A 17,468-nucleotide genomic window follows, 5' to 3' on the forward strand; every position below is an offset into this window, starting at 1 on the left:
CCAAGAGTTGGAAAGGATTTGACTCTGCCAGCACTAAGGGGTACTGACAAGGATGAAGTTAGCAGACTATTAAAAAGTTCAATCTATGGGGCGCCTGGGTGGCGCAGTCGGTTGGGCGTCCGACTTCAGCCAGGTCACGATCTCACGGTCTGTGAGTTCGAGCCCCGCGTCGGGCTCTGGGCTGATGGCTCAGAGCCTGGAGCCTGTTTCCGATTCTGTGTCTCCCTCTCTCTATGCCCCTCCCCCGTTCATGCTCTGTCTCTCTCTGTCCCAAAAATAAAATAAACGTTGAAAAAAAAAAAATTAAAAAAAAAAAAGTTCAATCTAGAAATAATTAGGGCTGGAAGAGCTCGCGGCAGCAGGAGAGGAAGCAAGGACCTACCGACTTAAATGGCAGGTAATTTTAATTACCAATTTCTAACAAATATTTTTCCCCTAAAATTGATTAGAATCATCTAGGGGGCTACTAGCACCTCTTTCAGGCTGTTTAAAAAAAAAAAGAGAGCTTTTAATTTTAACTAAATCTCTTTTTGTTGCAATTGTTCAAGTCGGCCTAGATTTACAGTAAATGGCATAGTAAGTGCTCCAGGATTATTAATGATCACATTATTAAAACAAACTTTGCGCCAAGTTCCTTATGGGCTGTCCTACGAGTGTCCAGTCGAGAGCTAAGAGGAGCCATTCTAAATTTACACAAGTTCCCAAGGCGACGGAGAATAATAGAGCAGCCGGGATTCGGACCACCGAACCCTATACTCCACCAGTTCGGGATCCTTGCGGCAGCACGGGGGTGCCCACTTTTAAACAGCCCGAGACCACGTGGCCACCGGCAAGCTCCGCTATTGGCCTTCCGACTCTAACACTTGGCTTTGGCGCCGAACCTTTCCCCCCATGTGGGCACAACCATTGGCTCCGCGCTCGGAGGGACTCTGCGCAAATCTCACGATCAAGGCTTTTTCGAGTGAAGCTTCAGACTGATTCTCCGGAAATGTTCAGCTGAAAATTCAACAATCAAATGAAATCCACTCAACAGAGCCTTAGAAGGCTTCTTTTGCCAAAAGTAAAGAGAAGACGGGACCCCGGCTCCCCCTACGCTCTGCGGGGACCGCGAGTATGGTTCCGTTCGAGGCGCGGACTCCGCCTCCGCGGGCGCCGCCATTTTGTTTGGCTGGACGGGAGCGAGCGGCGCTTTGGGGGAGGGGTCTCGTAGGCGCCTCATTGGACCCCACGGCAGCGCTGTCGCTTCTCGGTGGGGAGGCCTTCTCCCCGGCGAGGGGCGCGGAATCATGTACATAAAACAGGTGAGGCCTGTGCGTCTCGCCCACTCCCTCGCGGGCCTGTGAGGACAGCTCCGTCTGGCGGGGGTGTCTCGGCTCGACCCGTGGCCTCCCGCCTCCCGGCAGGGTGGACCCAAGACGCGGGCTGCGGGGGAGGGGAGAGGCCCCGCCCCGCCAGCGCGGGGCCGCGGCGCGGGCCTCCCCCGCCGGGCGCCGGTCCGCGGGAGTAGCATCTCCGAGAGGTTTGGAGGGACCGGGCCTTCCCAGTGGGTCGGGGGCGGGCTGGGGGCGGCAGCGGCGGGGCGGGCAAGCTGTGTCGTCCTGCCGGGGCCAGCCCCGCGCGGGCCCTTTGCGCGGGGTGTGTGGAAAGGTGGTCCCCCGGGCCCGGGGGCATCCCTGGGGGGGCTCAGGTTGGGGTGTCAGCTTAGCCCGGGGTCTTTGTCCCCGAATTACAGGAGACGGGAAAGGGACCCTCCTCCTTGCAGAGTATGTAGCGCCGCCTCGTTCACTTGTTTACTTCTGTCAAAATGGTCTTCCCGCGCAAGAGTCCACCCCAAAGATGAACCCATCCGCACTCTTGGAAAAGTTTCTCTGTTGGATGTGTTGGACTCTCAGCAGAACCCCTTTCTTGGAACGTCTGCTCCTTCTGGCCGGTCGGCGTGTCCGGGAGAAGCGCCCACTGCTCCTGGAGTCAGGAAAGCTTGGGGCCGACCGGCCTGCTTGACACACTTTTTCGCTGTAGCTCGGGGATGTTCAGCGTTCCAGCGAACCTTACTTACACAATGTACTTGCTCTTGAGAGTTCCTTAACAGGTGACTTACAACACTGGCCCTGGCTACCGATAAACGCGGACGTTTTAGAAGATTTTTTAATCGCCACTTTCCAAAATGAATTTTTCTTCCATGAAATGGAAAGTTGTCTATCTTGCATTAAATGAGAAACCAGAGAGAGAAGTGCCAAGGAAGAATGTTTAGGAGTTTCTTCTGGTAGTGTGTGTTCTCTGAAAAGTATCTTTTATTTATTAGGTTATCATCCAGGGTTTTCGGAGTTACAGAGATCAAACAATTGTAGATCCCTTCAGTTCAAAGCATAATGTTATTGGTAAGTGTTCATGGTTTCCAAGATCAGATTTATATTTATAGAGCCATTTAAATTCGGTCTATATTTAGGCTTGAGATGGGAATTGGCTTTGAATATTCTATGAATTTATACATGTTTCTTCTATATGAAATAACTTCTGTTTTTTTTTTAGTCTGCACTGGTGAATTGCTTACTTTATATATTTAAAATGTTTGCACAAGTTACTCATTTGGGTAGCCTGGTAGGTGTGAAAGTGTCTTTTAATAGCTTTAGGTTTCTAGTGAATGACACTAAAGTTAGCATTTGAGCTATACTCTTCTTGACATGTCATTTCCTGGTTAAAACGCCCACTGTGTTCTTTATTCACAAATTTGATTGTTCTTGGGTTTTTTCTTTCCTGTCCTAATATTTAAGGTCAGACCATGCAGCTTGGTGGGCAGAGCATAAACTTTGGAGCATAACAGAATGGGTTTCACGTCCCAGTTCTGACACATACTCTTTTTCAAACTTGACTTCTTGAGGGGCTTTAGTTTTCTGATTTATAATGAAGAGCTAATGATACCTATCTTATAGGGGCTGTTGGGAAAATTAAATGAGAAAGTATACGTATGAGGATAAAGGACTGAAACGATTATTGTCCTGCAGTACCGTATTTAGTCTAAAGACTCTTCAGTTGATAGTATCCGTTTTTTGCTGATACAGCCAGCAAAAGTGTTTTCTGACATTCTGAATTTTTAAAGGCTAGATGAAACAATGTGCTATAAATAGACTTAAGCTATACATTGTCTTCCTTGAGGGGTATATTGGTATAGTAGACTGCTAAGTCCACCATAAAATACAGATTGGGTAGCTTAAAGAGCAGGAATTTATCTTCTCACTGCTCTGGTAGCTCAAATCCACGATCAGGCTGCCAGCATAGTCACATTCTGGAAGTCGCCATCTTTTTTGTTTGTTTGTTTTTAATGTTTTAATGTTTATTTTTGAGACAGAGACACAGTTTGAGTGGGGGAAGAGCAGAGAGAGAGGGAGACACAGAATCCAAAGCAGGCTTCAGGCTCTTTGCTGACAGCTCAGAGCCTGACATGGGGCTCGAACCCGTGATCCGTGAGATCATCACCTGAGCCAAAGTCAGACGCTCAACTGACTGAGCCACCCAGGCATCCCCTAAAAGTCACCATCTTTGTCATCAGGCTCGTGTGACTGTTTGATTCTCTCTCCCTCTTCTTCATTAGAGCACAAATTCCATTATGAAGGCCCCACCCTCACAACCTCATTAATCCTGATTACCTCCCAAAGCTCCCCCCCCCCAAATACCATAACATTTGGGGTTAGGGCTTCAACATATGAATGAGAGAGTGACACAGTTCATTCTGTGGCATGGGATAAGGTGAGATTTATATAGAGATCAGTAATAGGCAAACACTAAATGCTGATGTTCCCAGAGAATCTACTTTATTTTGAAATAAATAATAAATTTTAAAAATTGAGAGCAAAAGTGTCAACTATACTTTGAAATAAAATTTAAAAATTGAGGCATGGGAATGCAAACTGGTGTAGCCGCTCTGGAAAACAGTGTGGAGTTTCCTCAAAAAATTAGAAATAGATCTACCCTACCACCCAGCAATAGCACTGCTAGGAATTGACCCAAGGGATACAGGAGTACTGATGCATAGGGGCACTTGTACCCCAGTGTTTATAGCAGCACTTTCAATAATAGCCAAATTATGGAAAGAGCCTAAATGTCCATCAACTGATGAATGGATAAAAAATTGTGGTTTATATACACAATGGAATACTACGTGGCCATGAGAAAGAATAAAATATGGCCTTTTGTAGCAACGTGGGTGGAACTGGAGAGTGTCATGCTCAGTGAAATAAGCCATACAGCGAAAGACAGATACCATATGTTTTCACTCTTAGGTGGATCCTGAGAAACTTAACCGAAGACCATGGGGGAGGGGAAGGAAAAAAAAAAAGGAGGAGGAGTTTTTAAGAGACTCTTAAAAACTGAGAACAAACTGAGGGTTGATGGGGGGTGGGTGATGGGTATTGAGGAGGGCACCTGTTGGGATGAGCACTGGGTGTTGTATGGAAACCAATTTGACGATAAATTTCATATTAAAAAAATAATAAATAAAAATTGAGGCAAAAACAAAACCTGCCCCCAGTACATTAGTTGCAGCCTTATAGTTGGGAATAAAGAAAACACTTTGGGGGCGCCTAGGTGGCTCAGTCAGTTAAACATCTGACCCTTGGTTTTGGATCATGTCTTGATCTCATGGTTGGAGGTTTCAAGCCCCACATCGGGCTGTGAGCTAATGGTGCAGAACCTGTTTGGGATCCTCTCTCCCTCTCTCTCTGTCCCTACCACCTCCGTGCGCATGTGCAAAATAAACTTATAAAAAAAACCACTTTTTACCCTCTGCTGTACCTGTTGAATAGTTAATTTAATTAAAGTGCCACAAGGATAGCCTGATTGTTCTGGTATTTTATTTATATTTTGATTACAAGTGCCTTCTGATTTTCATCAATCAGAAAATCTTTGGAAATGGAAAAAAATGAATAATTACTAGATATCAATTATTTAAAAATTATATATTCTATTAAAATATAATTGCTAGATTTATATTACAGGTTAAACTAGATGAATATCTTAATTAGATCAATGGTATAATTTTATGAGCTGTAAAATGATGACTTTTATTATGATGATTAGATTGTAGAATCTATCAAGTATTTTTGTTTTAGCTATTAAGAGACCACTGTTGGGGCGCCTGGGTGGCGCAGTCGGTTAAGCTTCCGACTTCAGCCAGGTCACGATCTCGCAGTCCGTGAGTTCGAGCCCCGCGTCAGGCTCTGGGCTGATGGCTCAGAGCCTGGAGCCTGTTTCCGATTCTGTGTCTCCCTCTCTCTCTGCCCCTACGTTCATGCTCTGTCTCTCTCTGTCCCCAAAATAAATAAAAAACGTTGAAAAAAAAAATTTAAAAAAAGAGACCACTGTTTTACTACTTTGTTTACATTAGTATTGTTAATAGTAACAGTTACAGACTAAATTGTCTAAGTGTTTTTTCTTTTGTTTTAACAAACCTAATATGATTTTACTGCTTAAACATGTTTTTTTTAAGGTTTTTAAGCTTTTTAAAAAAATTTATTATTTTTTGGGGCGCCTGGGTGGTGCAGTCGGTTAAGCGTCCGACTTCAGCCAGGTCACGATCTCGCGGTCCGGGAGTTCGAGCCCCGCGTCGGGCTCTGGGCTGATGGCTCAGAGCCTGGAGCCTGTGTCCGATTCTGTGTCTCTCTCTCTGCTCCTCCCCCGTTCATGCTCTGTCTCTCTCTGTCCCAAAAATAAAAAAATAAAAATGTGGGGAAAAAAAATTAAAAAAAAAATTTATTATTTTTTGAGTGAGAGAGAGGGAGAATACCGACATGAGCAGGGGAGGGGCAGAGAGAGGGAGAGGGAAGATCCCAAGCAGGCTCCTCACTGTCAATGCAGAGCCTGACTCAGAGCTCTATCTCAGACACTGTGAGATCATGCCCTGAGCTGAACTCAGGAGTTGGACACTTAACCAAGTAGGCCACCCAGGCACCCCACTGCTTAAACATGTTTTAAAGACAGGAAAGACCCAAAGTAGTGTAGACTGAGATTGACATTAAAAATATCCTGTGAAAGCATAGTACTTTGATTATTTAATGATTTGACCTTAAAAAAAGATTTGAAGGCAACTATATCTTCTGGTGATCTTCAGTGTTTTAATCTCTTGCTTGAACAGTTGAATGATGTTTGAATTACCAAACATACACCTTTTTAAGGTTACTTTGTCTCTAGCTTTTTAACAAAAGAAATATGTTAATTGTAGAACGTTATGGAAGAGTTTAAAAGCTGAAAGGAAAAAACTAAACTGTAATCCTGCCCAGCAATAGCTATTCTTAATATTAACAACCTATACTTGTATTAGCCTTGGTTTCCTAGAAAACAGAATCCAAGGCCCACTCAGCAACTAATAAGACTTTAATGGGAAGGTTCAGTCTGAGGGCAACAGTAAAACGGAAAGTTGGTCATAGCTTTATAAAGAAGGTTCAGCTGGTTTGTGGTCATATTGGATAACTTCCAGACAGACTTTGTGAACCCACCACGCCTGGGAAAGATCAGATTGGAAGGGAATGGAGACGGCTTTGTCTGCTAGTTCCTGTTCTCTGATTGGTCAGAGTTTACTACACAGGGCATTAATTAATTCCTCCATGCTTTTGGATTGTGTTACTCTGAGGACTAACCCCCTAAAGTAGTCAGGGAACTATATAGTGTCTTTTGGATTTTCACAGGTCTGACCTGAGTGCACACCCAGGGTAGGCTGAAACAACCTAAAGGTGATGGAATACTGAATCTCTCCATTGACAGGCAGTTAAGGCTTGGGTTGGGGCAGGTGATTCTGGGGCACATATAAACTGGATCTACCCCCATATGCCTCCAGTCTTTGTGTACATCTACATAAATAAGCCTTTTTTTTTTTTTAAGTTTATTTTGAGAGAAAGCACAAGTGAGGGAGGGGCAGGGAGGAATAGAAAATCCCAAGCAGTCCCTGAGCTGTCAGCACAGAGCCCAACGTGGGGCTTATTCCCATGAACAGTAAGATCATGACCTGAGCCAAAATCAAGAGTCAGGCGCTTAACGGACTGAGCCACCCAGGCTGCCCCTAAGCGTTTTAATGTAATTTTTAATTATTTTTTTAATTTTAAAAATATTTTTCATTTATTATTTTTGAGAGACAGAGCATGCGTGGAGGAGGGACAGAGAGAGAGGGAGACACAGAATCCAAAGTAGGCTCCACGCTCTGAGCTCTCAGCACAAGAGCCCAGCGCGGAGCTAGAGGTCAAGAACAGTGAGGTCATGACCTGAGCCAAAGTCAGACACTTAACCAACTGAGCCAGCCAGGCACCCCTATTTAATTTTTTAAATGTTTTATTTATTTTTGAGGGAGTGCACACAAGAACAGGGAGGGGCAGAGAGAGAGGGAGACCGAGGATGTGAAGTGGGCTCTGTGCTGACAGCAGAGAGCCCGATGGCTGGAATCCCCAAATTGAACCATGAGGATGATCCTGACCTGAGCTGAAGTTGGACACTCAACCAGCTGAGCTACCCAGGCGCCCCACAATAAGCCTTTTATTTTATTTTTTTTTTAATTTTTTTTTTCAACGTTTATTTATTTTGGGGACAGAGAAAGACAGAGCATGAATGGGGGAGGGGCAGAGAGAGGGAGACACAGAATCGGAAACAGGCTCCAGGCTCTGAGCCATCAGCCCAGAGCCAGACGCGGGGCTCGAACTCACAGACCGCGAGATCGTGACCTGGCTGAAGTCGGAAGCTTAACCGACTGCGCCACCCAGGCGCCCCAAGCCTTTTAAAATAAAATGAAAGTCGGCTTGTAGTATAATCTTTTGATAATCTGTTTTTTTCTACTTAAGAGTAAGTCTTGGGGCACCTGGGTGGCTCAGTTGGTTAAGTGTCCGACTTCGGCTCAGGTCATGATCTCCCGGTTCGTGAGTTCAAGCCCCGCGTCAGGCTCCGTGGTGATGGCTCAGAGCCTGGAGCCTGTTTCGGATTCTGTGTCTCCCTCTCTCTTTGACCCTTCTCCATTCATGCTCTGTCTCTCTCTCTCTCAAAAATAAATAAACGTTAAAAAAAAGGTTTTTTTAAGAATAAGTCTTGAATCTCTTTCCTTATTAAATAGTCAACATCCTTGAAATTGCTTTACAGTATTCCACTGATGGGTAGGAGTAATTAAAGGGAAATTTAAAGTTTTAAGTTATTTATGAATAGATTACGGTTTTAATTATATGTAATTCTTTGAATGCTAAATTCTCTTTTTAAACTTTTATTTAGAGATAATTTCAAATTTACAGAAAAGTTGTATAAATAGGAACAGTACAGATAATACGCTGATCTCCTTTACCCAAATCTACCTGTTAACTTTTTCCTCTTTTGCTTTATCATTTGTACCCACTCTCACACTTTTTTTCTTAGAATAAGTTATGTAGGTCTTTGTCCTTTACCGTTGACTTCAATGTATGCTTTCTAAGAATAGGGATATTCTCTTACATAATCACGGTAGAGTTTGTAAATTTCCGTAAATTTGACATTAATACGATAATCTGCTGTTTATTTTCCAGTTGTACTGATTGACCCCCAAATTTTCTTTATAGTATTTTTTCCTCCAGTACAGGGCCTAATTTAGGGTCAGGTATTGCTTTTGGTCGTCATATCTTTTTAGTCTTTTTAATCTGGATCATTTCCATAGCCTTTCTTTGTCTTTTTTAACATTGTTTTTAAAAAATACTACATAAATGATGTGTCCTTCTGAGTATATTATATCTGGAAGTGAATGATGTCTACTGTTTTTGTTGTTGTTTAATTTACTTCTTTTGAGAGAACATGTACAAGTAGTGGGAGGGTGGCTTGGTTGGTTGAGTGTCCAACTTTGGCTCAGGTCATGATCTCAGTCAGTGAGTTCAAGCCCCTTGTCGGGCTCTGTGCTGACAGCTCAGAGCCTGGAACCTGCTCTGTCTCCTTCTCTCTCTGCCCCTCCCCTGCTCGTGCTCTGTCTCTGTCTCAAAAATAAACGAACATTAAAAATTAAAAAAAAATTGCGTGTCCATAATAATGATTGTAAATTATGAAAACCTAGTAACATATTAGTTATTCCAAATATTATTTGTTAGGAAAAAGCAAAAGAATAAACAATGAAGTAAATTTAAGAAAAAAAAAATACCTGAAGTCTCTACAAAAATTGCATTCATTTGGTGATTAAAGCTGTTTTGTTTATGGATTTCTTTTGTTCACTGTTCTTTGTATTTAATTTCAGATATTAAGATGTTAAGTTAGAAAATTGAATATAAATTTTTTAATACTTACAGTAAAGTTTTTATTGGTTTTTATAGAAAGTAACATGTACTTTTTGAAATTTTATAGTGGGCAGAAATGGATCTGGAAAAAGTAACTTTTTTTACGGTAAGTGTTGTTTTTTCAATTCTAAATATATTAAGACCTGGGTATCTTCGCGTAGTTTATTTTAAAGATTGGTTTTCTGAGATTATGTCTGTATGAAACTCCAGAAATACTTTTTCGTACAGGGTTGCAGTTTAGTGTAGGGAGTGTAGAGTATAATGATCTGAGTTCTACTCTATACCTAGTGATTAAGTAGCTGAGAGGTTGGGCAAAACAATCTTTCAGGGTACTCTTTGCAATTTAAAAGTGTACTTGACCTGTCTACTTTGATGGGTTATGGGAATCATGAGATAATAATAATGGAAGTGCTTTTTAAACTTGAATGCTGTATGTAAATGTTGCAGATGCATATTTATACAAGCGTAAATGCAACAACATAGTTAATATCGTTTTGGAAAATGACTCATCTTCTTGTTTCATTATGTATGTATGTAAGTAAATAAACCTTTCACCCAACATGGGGCTTGAACTCATAATCCCAACCAAGATCAAGAACTGCATGCTCTACTGACTGAGCCAACCAGGCATCCCTCTGTTTCGTCTTTTAAAAAAATGTTTTCTAAATCATTTTTATGAAAGATAGAGGGGTGTAAAAAATTAGAGACTCAACAAAGATTATTGTCAGTTTGAAGATAGTAAATAGCTTTGAAAATTCTAAAGATAAAATACATTTAAGTATAATGCCTCTGTTGACAAATCCTTTGGAGAGAGAAAACATCTGAACAGGTTTGAACTATACAAGAAGTAGATTGAAAAAATTTTGAACCTCTTGTTTGAGTAGTGCTTGAGGGAAAGGCGGCGGGGCTTAGCAGGAGCAAAGGTTCTATCCCTCTGTGCTCACAAATCTATAGCCCTTCAGTGGTTGTAATTTGGTGATGATAAGTGAGTGGGATTGGAGTAGAAGTATTTCATAATCTCCAGGCGGATAAAGGCAGTTTGAATCTGTTCCCCTAAGGTGATTATGTGATTATGAAAGATAACCACTCTCCCCTCAACATACACATTCATACATGCATACTCAACTCTTGGAATGTCAAAGGTCTCTTGGGTGAACTGGTAACACGACAGCTGAGTAGAGTTTCATTTCTAGGGCAGGGTGGTCCAGTTGGGTACTTTATATGGAAGCAGCAATGACTTCTTACAGAAGATAAGAGCAGTGCAAACAGTGCAGTAGAATGTGGGAATCTGAACTGTTTCCCTGTGTTTCCCACTTAGTTTAATTTCTTTTGACAAAACTATCCTGCTAAGGATATGGTAAGAATATGTCCTATTTTGTTAATAAATATTTTGATGTATATTATTTACTTCTAGTGGATAAAAGCAAAGTGTTAATCACTCAGTGTATACTTTGATCAAGAGGTAGATTTTAGTTCTGCTTACCTCTTTTTGTTACCTCAGTGTTCTCTTTTTCTTCCCTTAAATGTTTCAGTGCAAACTTCTTAGTATTTTTCTTGTCATTTCTAAGCTGATTAGTCTAAAATACAAGCAATTTTTTGCATATATGAAATAGATAATCTGTTTTATCTGCCTTGTTCATTACCTGATAGAGGTATGGGAAGTTATAAGTTAAGGCATAAAGCTTCTTTGAGACTATACTAATATTTAATGTTTTTGTATTTTTAGCAATTCAGTTTGTTCTTAGTGATGAATTCAGTCATCTTCGTCCGGAACAGCGATTGGCTTTGTTGCATGTGAGTGAGATTGCTTTGAGATTGTCAATACATGTTGACATTATGTATTTTTAAAACTATATTGTTAATTCTGGTAAATAAAATCACTTGTTCAAGTTTCAGATCTTTTGTAAACATGATATAATCTCTCTTAGTAAACATGGTACAGTCTCCCTTAAGTGTGTTAATTCTACTATGGAATTTAGCCTACTATATTAATGCATGATAAAGGCCTAATTTTTATGTAAATGGTAATAAAATTGTAGGACTTTCCTATAAATGGGTGTGTCTTCCATATAAATAGAAATTCTTTTTAAAAATTTTTTTAGTGTTTATTTTTGAGAGAGAGAGAGCATGAGCAGGGGAGGGGCAGAGAAAGAGGGAGACACAAAATCTGAAGCAGGTTCCAGGCTCTGAGCTGTCAGCGCAGAGCCCAGCACAGGGCTCGGACCCAAAAACCATGAGATCATGACCTGAGCTGATGTTGGACACTCAACTGACTGAGCCACCCAGGCACCCCATAAATACAAATTCTTTATTAAGAGTATGGTCTGGTGATGCTCTGGAAACAGGCTTGCTGAAGAGAAAAGAGTTTGAAATTGGGAATTAGGAACTTTGAGACTCAGAACCAGAGGTCAATTGGGAGCATAGAGAAGGAACCATTACAAACTAAACAGCATAACATGTTATAATTTTATCCATATTTGTAACTCAAATGGTCACATCATTTCCCAATATGAAAGATAAGTGTATTTATAGTAATGAAAATTATTAGAATTTTTCATTGGATCATTATGAATAATGAACTAAAGAAATTTTAGGATAAAAAATGATAAAAGGCTATAACAAAATAATAAATTTATTGTCAGTTTGAATATGACATAGTTTTAAAATGAGAAAGTGAGATTCCTTAGTATATCTTAACAGAGTCTCTCACACTTAGGAAGGTGGTTTATTTTGTTTGTTTTCTTACCATTATCAACTGGTTGCCTATAGAAAAAATTTTTTTTACATTTCTAAGATAGGCATTGAAAGAATAACTTCTTTAGGTATCATTCTTTATTATATTGAATCACTGTAGTAACAGTCTCTAGAATCTGGAAATTATCTGAACTTGGTAAAGGAGTGGCAGCATCATAAATTGGTGTATATGTGACATATATTAACTGTGTGTGTTTTCATAGCAGATTTAAAATTATATAGGATATAGCAAATTTAAACAAGTAAATAAAAATAAATAATTAGTTTTAAAAGCCAGGGCAGCTGGGTGGCTGAGTCGGTAAGCATCCAACCTTGGATTTCAGCGTAGGTCATGATCTTTGGTTTGTGAGATCGAGCCCTCCGTTGGGCTCCACGCTGGCAGTGTGGAGTCTACTTGGGATTCTCTCTCCTCTCTGCCCCTCCCCTGCTCTCTTGTACACCTGCGCTTTTTGTCTCTCTCAACAATAAATAAATAAACTTAAAAATTAAAAAAAGCCGAGTTCCAGTAATTATATGATTTGTTAGGGTTCCTTTCCAGCATTAAGTGAGTCTGTAAGAGAAAAGCCTCAATGTGTTGTTGATATTAGCAAATAAGTAGAATTAGGTGGGCATGGGGTCTTATGTTCTAATAAAGTGGTTTTCAGAACAAGACCTAAGTACATCTGACTTTGATATCTCTTGGATAGTTTTCATTTTTTCAGTCAGAATCTAAAGCCATTTGGTTGACAAGTATTGTTATCCTCATCCAGTGTCTTTGCTCTAGGATATATACTAGCCCGATAGAAATTTTTTTCCATTGAATTAGGCTTATTGCCATGCACTAAACTTTAAAGGTGTTTAAAGAAAAAATAAAAAAAAGAATATGAAAATACCACTTAAATGACAATTTTATTTTTTACATGTTTTAGGAGGGTACTGGTCCTCGTGTTATTTCTGCTTTCGTGGAGATTATTTTTGATAATTCGGACAACCGGTTGCCAGTGAGTAATGGCTTTTTTTTTCCTAGTCACAATTTTGAGAATTTTATTGATGCAGCTGATTTTTTTCCCCAACCTTTGAAACATTCATAACTGTATTAAATACAATTCTTATAATTTAGTTTATGTTAAAATAGCTATATGGTTTACATATTCATTTTGTCCTAAAATTATAATGAACATTCTAGCAAATAGGGTGTGTAAGTTGTTGTGAAAAAATATCTTTGTCATAAGAATTGATATTCATAGCAAATCTTTAGTGAGAATTGAAATTTCAAAATAAGTGTTATGGTTACAGACTCTAGAATGACCTTATTAACTGAAAAGTTTTCCATTTTTACTATGAAATTAACTTCAGGCTTTTACATTCTTTCTTAGATTGATAAAGAAGAAGTTTCACTTCGAAGAGTTATTGGTGCCAAAAAGGATCAGTATTTCTTAGACAAGAAAATGGTCACGTAAGCAATTTCTTTACATTTATAATTTCTTTATGAAAGAGTAAAAGTATTTTACTTAACTCCTATATGGGTTATATATGCCTCGTGGTCAACAAACCAAAATTTAGAGCATTAACAGAAGAATCAAGATTCTCTGAGGCCAGTAGAATAAATGGTTTCATGACTATTCTATACTCCCTCATGTTCCTTAACCCAGCAGTTACCCTTCATTTTTTTGCTTATTATTGGGTGATTAATCTGAAAAAATATTTTCAATGTTTATTAACAGGAAAAATGATGTGATGAATCTCCTTGAAAGTGCTGGTTTTTCTCGAAGCAATCCTTATTATATTGTAAAACAAGGAAAGGTAAAAATATTGTATGTCCTTTTTTTATAGAATGTTTTCTGAGTATATTCACTTGAATGATGAATTTGCTTATAGATTCTAGTGGTTAAGTTGAAGCAAAAATGGACCTTACTGTCTCTTGTTTTCATTGATTTATTTTGTATAGATATTAGTATTACCTTTTATGTGGCCATAAAATTACAAAGTAGATCCACTGTGTAATGGGATTCAATTTTTTCAGCAGTTAGTGGATGTTGTTTTCGTTGTGACTTGTATCACTTAATAAGGTGTCCTATACTGGAAGACATTTTGGTTTGTGAAAGTCACAATGGAAATAGTTAAGAATATTGTAGAAATTCTTTAAAAATAGCATTTGAAAAAAATTACTTCCTAAAAGTAATACTCTGTTATTTAATATATCACAGAGTTAAAATGGTGGAAAGCTTACATTGCCAGAAATCTACCATAATGCTGTATATTGTTTTTGCTTGTAGAGATTATATTCTTTATAGTTTTTAATAGTTGCATACTTCAGCTGATTATTGTTTCCTCATATACTTTAAATTTTATCTAAGATAACTTCTTTTTCTTAGAACATACCCTGCATTGTTCACATAGTTTGCTGTAGTGTTTTTTGGACTAGGGGAAAGTTCTTTTTAAATGTCCACTTATTTCATATTGGAGACATTTTTAGATATGTGTCGAAAACTTAGCATTCCGAACTGATTAGGAAGAGTACGTATGGTGTTTCACATTTGGGAAATGCAGAGCAAGTTTTTGAAGACCATCTTTAGAAGCAAGGAATTTTTTTAAAAGGAGGCTGATTATGGGGTGACTGGGTGGCGCAGTAGGTTAAGTGTCTGACTGCGGCTCAGGTCAAGATCTCATAGCTCGTGGGTTCAAGCCTCGCATTGGGGTCTGTGCTGACAGCTCAGCGCCTGGAGCCTGCTTTGGATTCTGTGTCTCCTTCTGTCTCTTCCCCTCGCCCGCTCACATTCTGTCTCTACTCCAAAAATAAACAAAAAATTTAAAGAGGCTGATTACGAAAGACTAATTAATCTGAGTCTTCCCTGCAAACATACAGCATAGGCCCCTATACTTTCAGTTTCTATTCATGTCATTTCATATTAAGCCATCCATAAGTTACTTCATCTAAAAGAATGTTGCCTTCACCCCAGTGAAGACACTTCACTTTTTTCTAATTTGATTTTTTTCATAATAGTTATACTGTATTGGTATACTTATTTCTTCTTCCATTAGAATGTAAGTTCCATGAGGGCAAGACTTTGTTTTGTTCATTGCTCTTTTCCCAGTGCCCAGCAGAGTGGCATATATGTTGTAAACATTTATTAAATATTTTTGAAGTGAGCAACTTGAATGAACATGCATAATTGGGGTAACCAGTGATAAGGATCTGAAAGGAGATTCTTTGATGTCTATACTTTTGATAGACCACATTTTTCCCAGAGTTGATTTCTGTCTTTATGTGAAAGTGTTAGAGTAACTTCACTTTTTTAATGCCATGGCAGCATTTTTTGCATTTAGTGACTAACTTTATTTTTATGAATATGTTAAGCTCACACTTGTTGTTTAAAGTTGCATGGCACTTAGTTTGTACCACTCTGGTTTTTTGCCGTATATTTAAAAATTTTTTTTTGATGTTTGTTTGTTTTTGAGAGAGAGAAAGAGAGCATAAGCAGGGCAGGGTCTGAGAGAAGGGGACAGAGGATCCAAAGCAGGCTCTGTGCCGACAGCTGTGAGTCCGATGTGGGGCTCGAACTCATAAACTGAGAGATCATGACCTCAGCTGAAGTTGGATGCTCAACCGACTAAGCCACCCAGGTGCCCCACCATATATTTTTAAATAAGATTTTTAAAATGCTTTTGCTTGTTTTATTTAATGTTAGTTACTACCTGTGATAGACAGTTATTTTTACCTATCTGTATTTAAAGAATACCATTTTGGGGGCACTCATCTGGCTCAGTTGGTAGACCATTCAACTCCTGATCTTGGGGGCATAGAGCTTACTTAAAAAATAATAGTAATAATGGGGCACCTCGGTGGCTCAATCAGTTAAGCATGTGACTTCAGCTCAGGTCATGAACTCACAGTTTGTGGGTTTGAGCCCCACATTGGGCTCTGTGCTGACAGCTCAGAGCCTGGAGCCTGCTCTGGAGCTGGCCTGGAGCCAGATTGTCTCCCTCTCTCTCTGCCCCTCCCCCAGCTCACGCTCTGTTTCTGTCTCTTAAAAATGAATAAACATTAAAATTTTTTTTTAAATAGTAATAATAATAAAGCATACCATTTTTGCTATACTTTTAATAGTATCATAACTTTTTAAAAATGTAGAGTGATAGTTTCCCCTTGTAAAAATACTGTTCTTTTAGAACAGAGTTCATCTTTTTTTTTTTTTTTTTTAATGTTTATTTATTTTTGAGAGAATGCATGCAAGCGAAGTAGGGTCAGGAGGAGAGGGGAACAGAGGATTGGAAGCGAGCTCTGTGCTGACAGCAGAGAGAGCCCGATGGAGGGCTCGAACTCGCAAACCTTGAAATCGTGACCTAAGCCAAAGTTGGATGCCTAACCAACTGAGCCATGTGGGCACCCCTGGAGTTCATCTTTTATATTTTATCATATTGACTGAGGAAAAATGGTGATGTAATGTTCTTCCTTCGTTTTTGTTTTTGTTGTTTTGTTTTTACAAAGTTTATTTTGAGCGAGACAGCACGAGTAGGGGAGGGGCAGAGAGAGAAGGAGAGAGGGAGAATCCCAAACAGGCTTCAGGAAGCTAGCACTCAGAGCCCAATGTGGGGCTCAAACCCACAACACCGCGAGATCAGAACCTGAGCCAAAATCAAGAGTCGGATGCTTAACTGACTGAGCCACCCAGGAGCCACGTTTTTCCTTCATTTTTAATTTAGAGAGTCTTATTCATAAATTAGACTTATGAATGTATCAATCCTATTTGGATTTTTATTTAATAAATTTTATTTAAATGAGATAGAGGTCTGTAAGTAAATGCACTGTACGAATTGCATTATTGAAGTTATGGTCTACTTAAAACCTAGCATGTGAGTACTCTTTCAAAGTAGAATTCTTAAAGAACAGTCTATAGCTACGTAATAATTATTTTTCTAAAATTTTTAGATCAACCAGATGGCCACAGCACCAGATTCTCAGAGACTAAAACTATTAAGAGAAGTAGCTGGTACTAGAGTGTATGATGAACGAAAAGAAGAAAGCATATCTTTAATGAAAGAAACAGGTAAAATGAATGTGATTCTGCCTTATTTTTGTTGTGAATTACATATTCATTGTGCTGTGATGGTTGAGGGGAGTTCAGTCTGTTCTCAAGAGTATACTGTTTGATAGTTTGTGTACTGAATGGAGAGAAAATTAGTTTGAGACATTTTAAGGTTTGAGATTTCCAGTGATTTCTCTCTTTAAATAAAGAATTACTGTTAGATAATGATGCCTTTATAGGTCAACTGTTTTGTGCCTCTAACGTCCTCATTGTTAGTGAGGATGACAGATTTGGATGCAAACCTCAAAAAGCATTTCTGGAAGTATCAGCTGGCATTAGGTTTTAAGTTGTTCAGGAGCAAGGAAATGGAAAACTTTAAGAATTTTCCTTAGTACATTATGATGGAAACCCTACTTTGCTTTTCAATTGCTATGGTTTGTCATTCCATAGATAG

At 39.3% G+C, this 17,468-nt stretch overlaps 1 protein-coding gene across 4 annotated transcripts in view; it reads left to right on the forward strand.

Moving 5' to 3' along the window:
• Nucleotides 1–876: 876 nt before the first annotated feature.
• The window catches only part of SMC3 (structural maintenance of chromosomes 3), a 38,050-nt gene continuing 21,458 nt past the window's right edge, over nt 877–17,468 (forward strand). The window contains exons 1-9 of one of the 4 annotated variants that reach the window (XM_043597492.1): nt 1,170–1,301; nt 1,733–2,089; nt 2,303–2,378; nt 9,322–9,360; nt 10,981–11,048; nt 12,917–12,988; nt 13,364–13,443; nt 13,712–13,790; nt 16,918–17,035. In XM_043597492.1, coding sequence (XP_043453427.1) covers nt 13,436–13,443; nt 13,712–13,790; nt 16,918–17,035 — 205 coding nt within the window. In that variant the 5' untranslated portion in view covers nt 1,170–1,301; nt 1,733–2,089; nt 2,303–2,378; ... (2 more) ...; nt 12,917–12,988; nt 13,364–13,435. Of the gene's footprint in view, nt 1,302–1,477; nt 1,520–1,732; nt 2,379–9,321; nt 9,361–10,980; nt 11,049–12,916; nt 12,989–13,363; nt 13,444–13,711; nt 13,791–15,586; nt 15,612–16,917; nt 17,036–17,468 lie in introns of those variants that run through there. The other 3 variants (XM_043597491.1, XM_043597494.1, XM_043597495.1) reach the window with 3 other exon arrangements.

Source organism: Prionailurus bengalensis, chromosome D2, assembly GCF_016509475.1.
Source record: "Prionailurus bengalensis isolate Pbe53 chromosome D2, Fcat_Pben_1.1_paternal_pri, whole genome shotgun sequence".
Taxonomy (NCBI): Eukaryota; Metazoa; Chordata; class Mammalia; order Carnivora; family Felidae; genus Prionailurus; species Prionailurus bengalensis.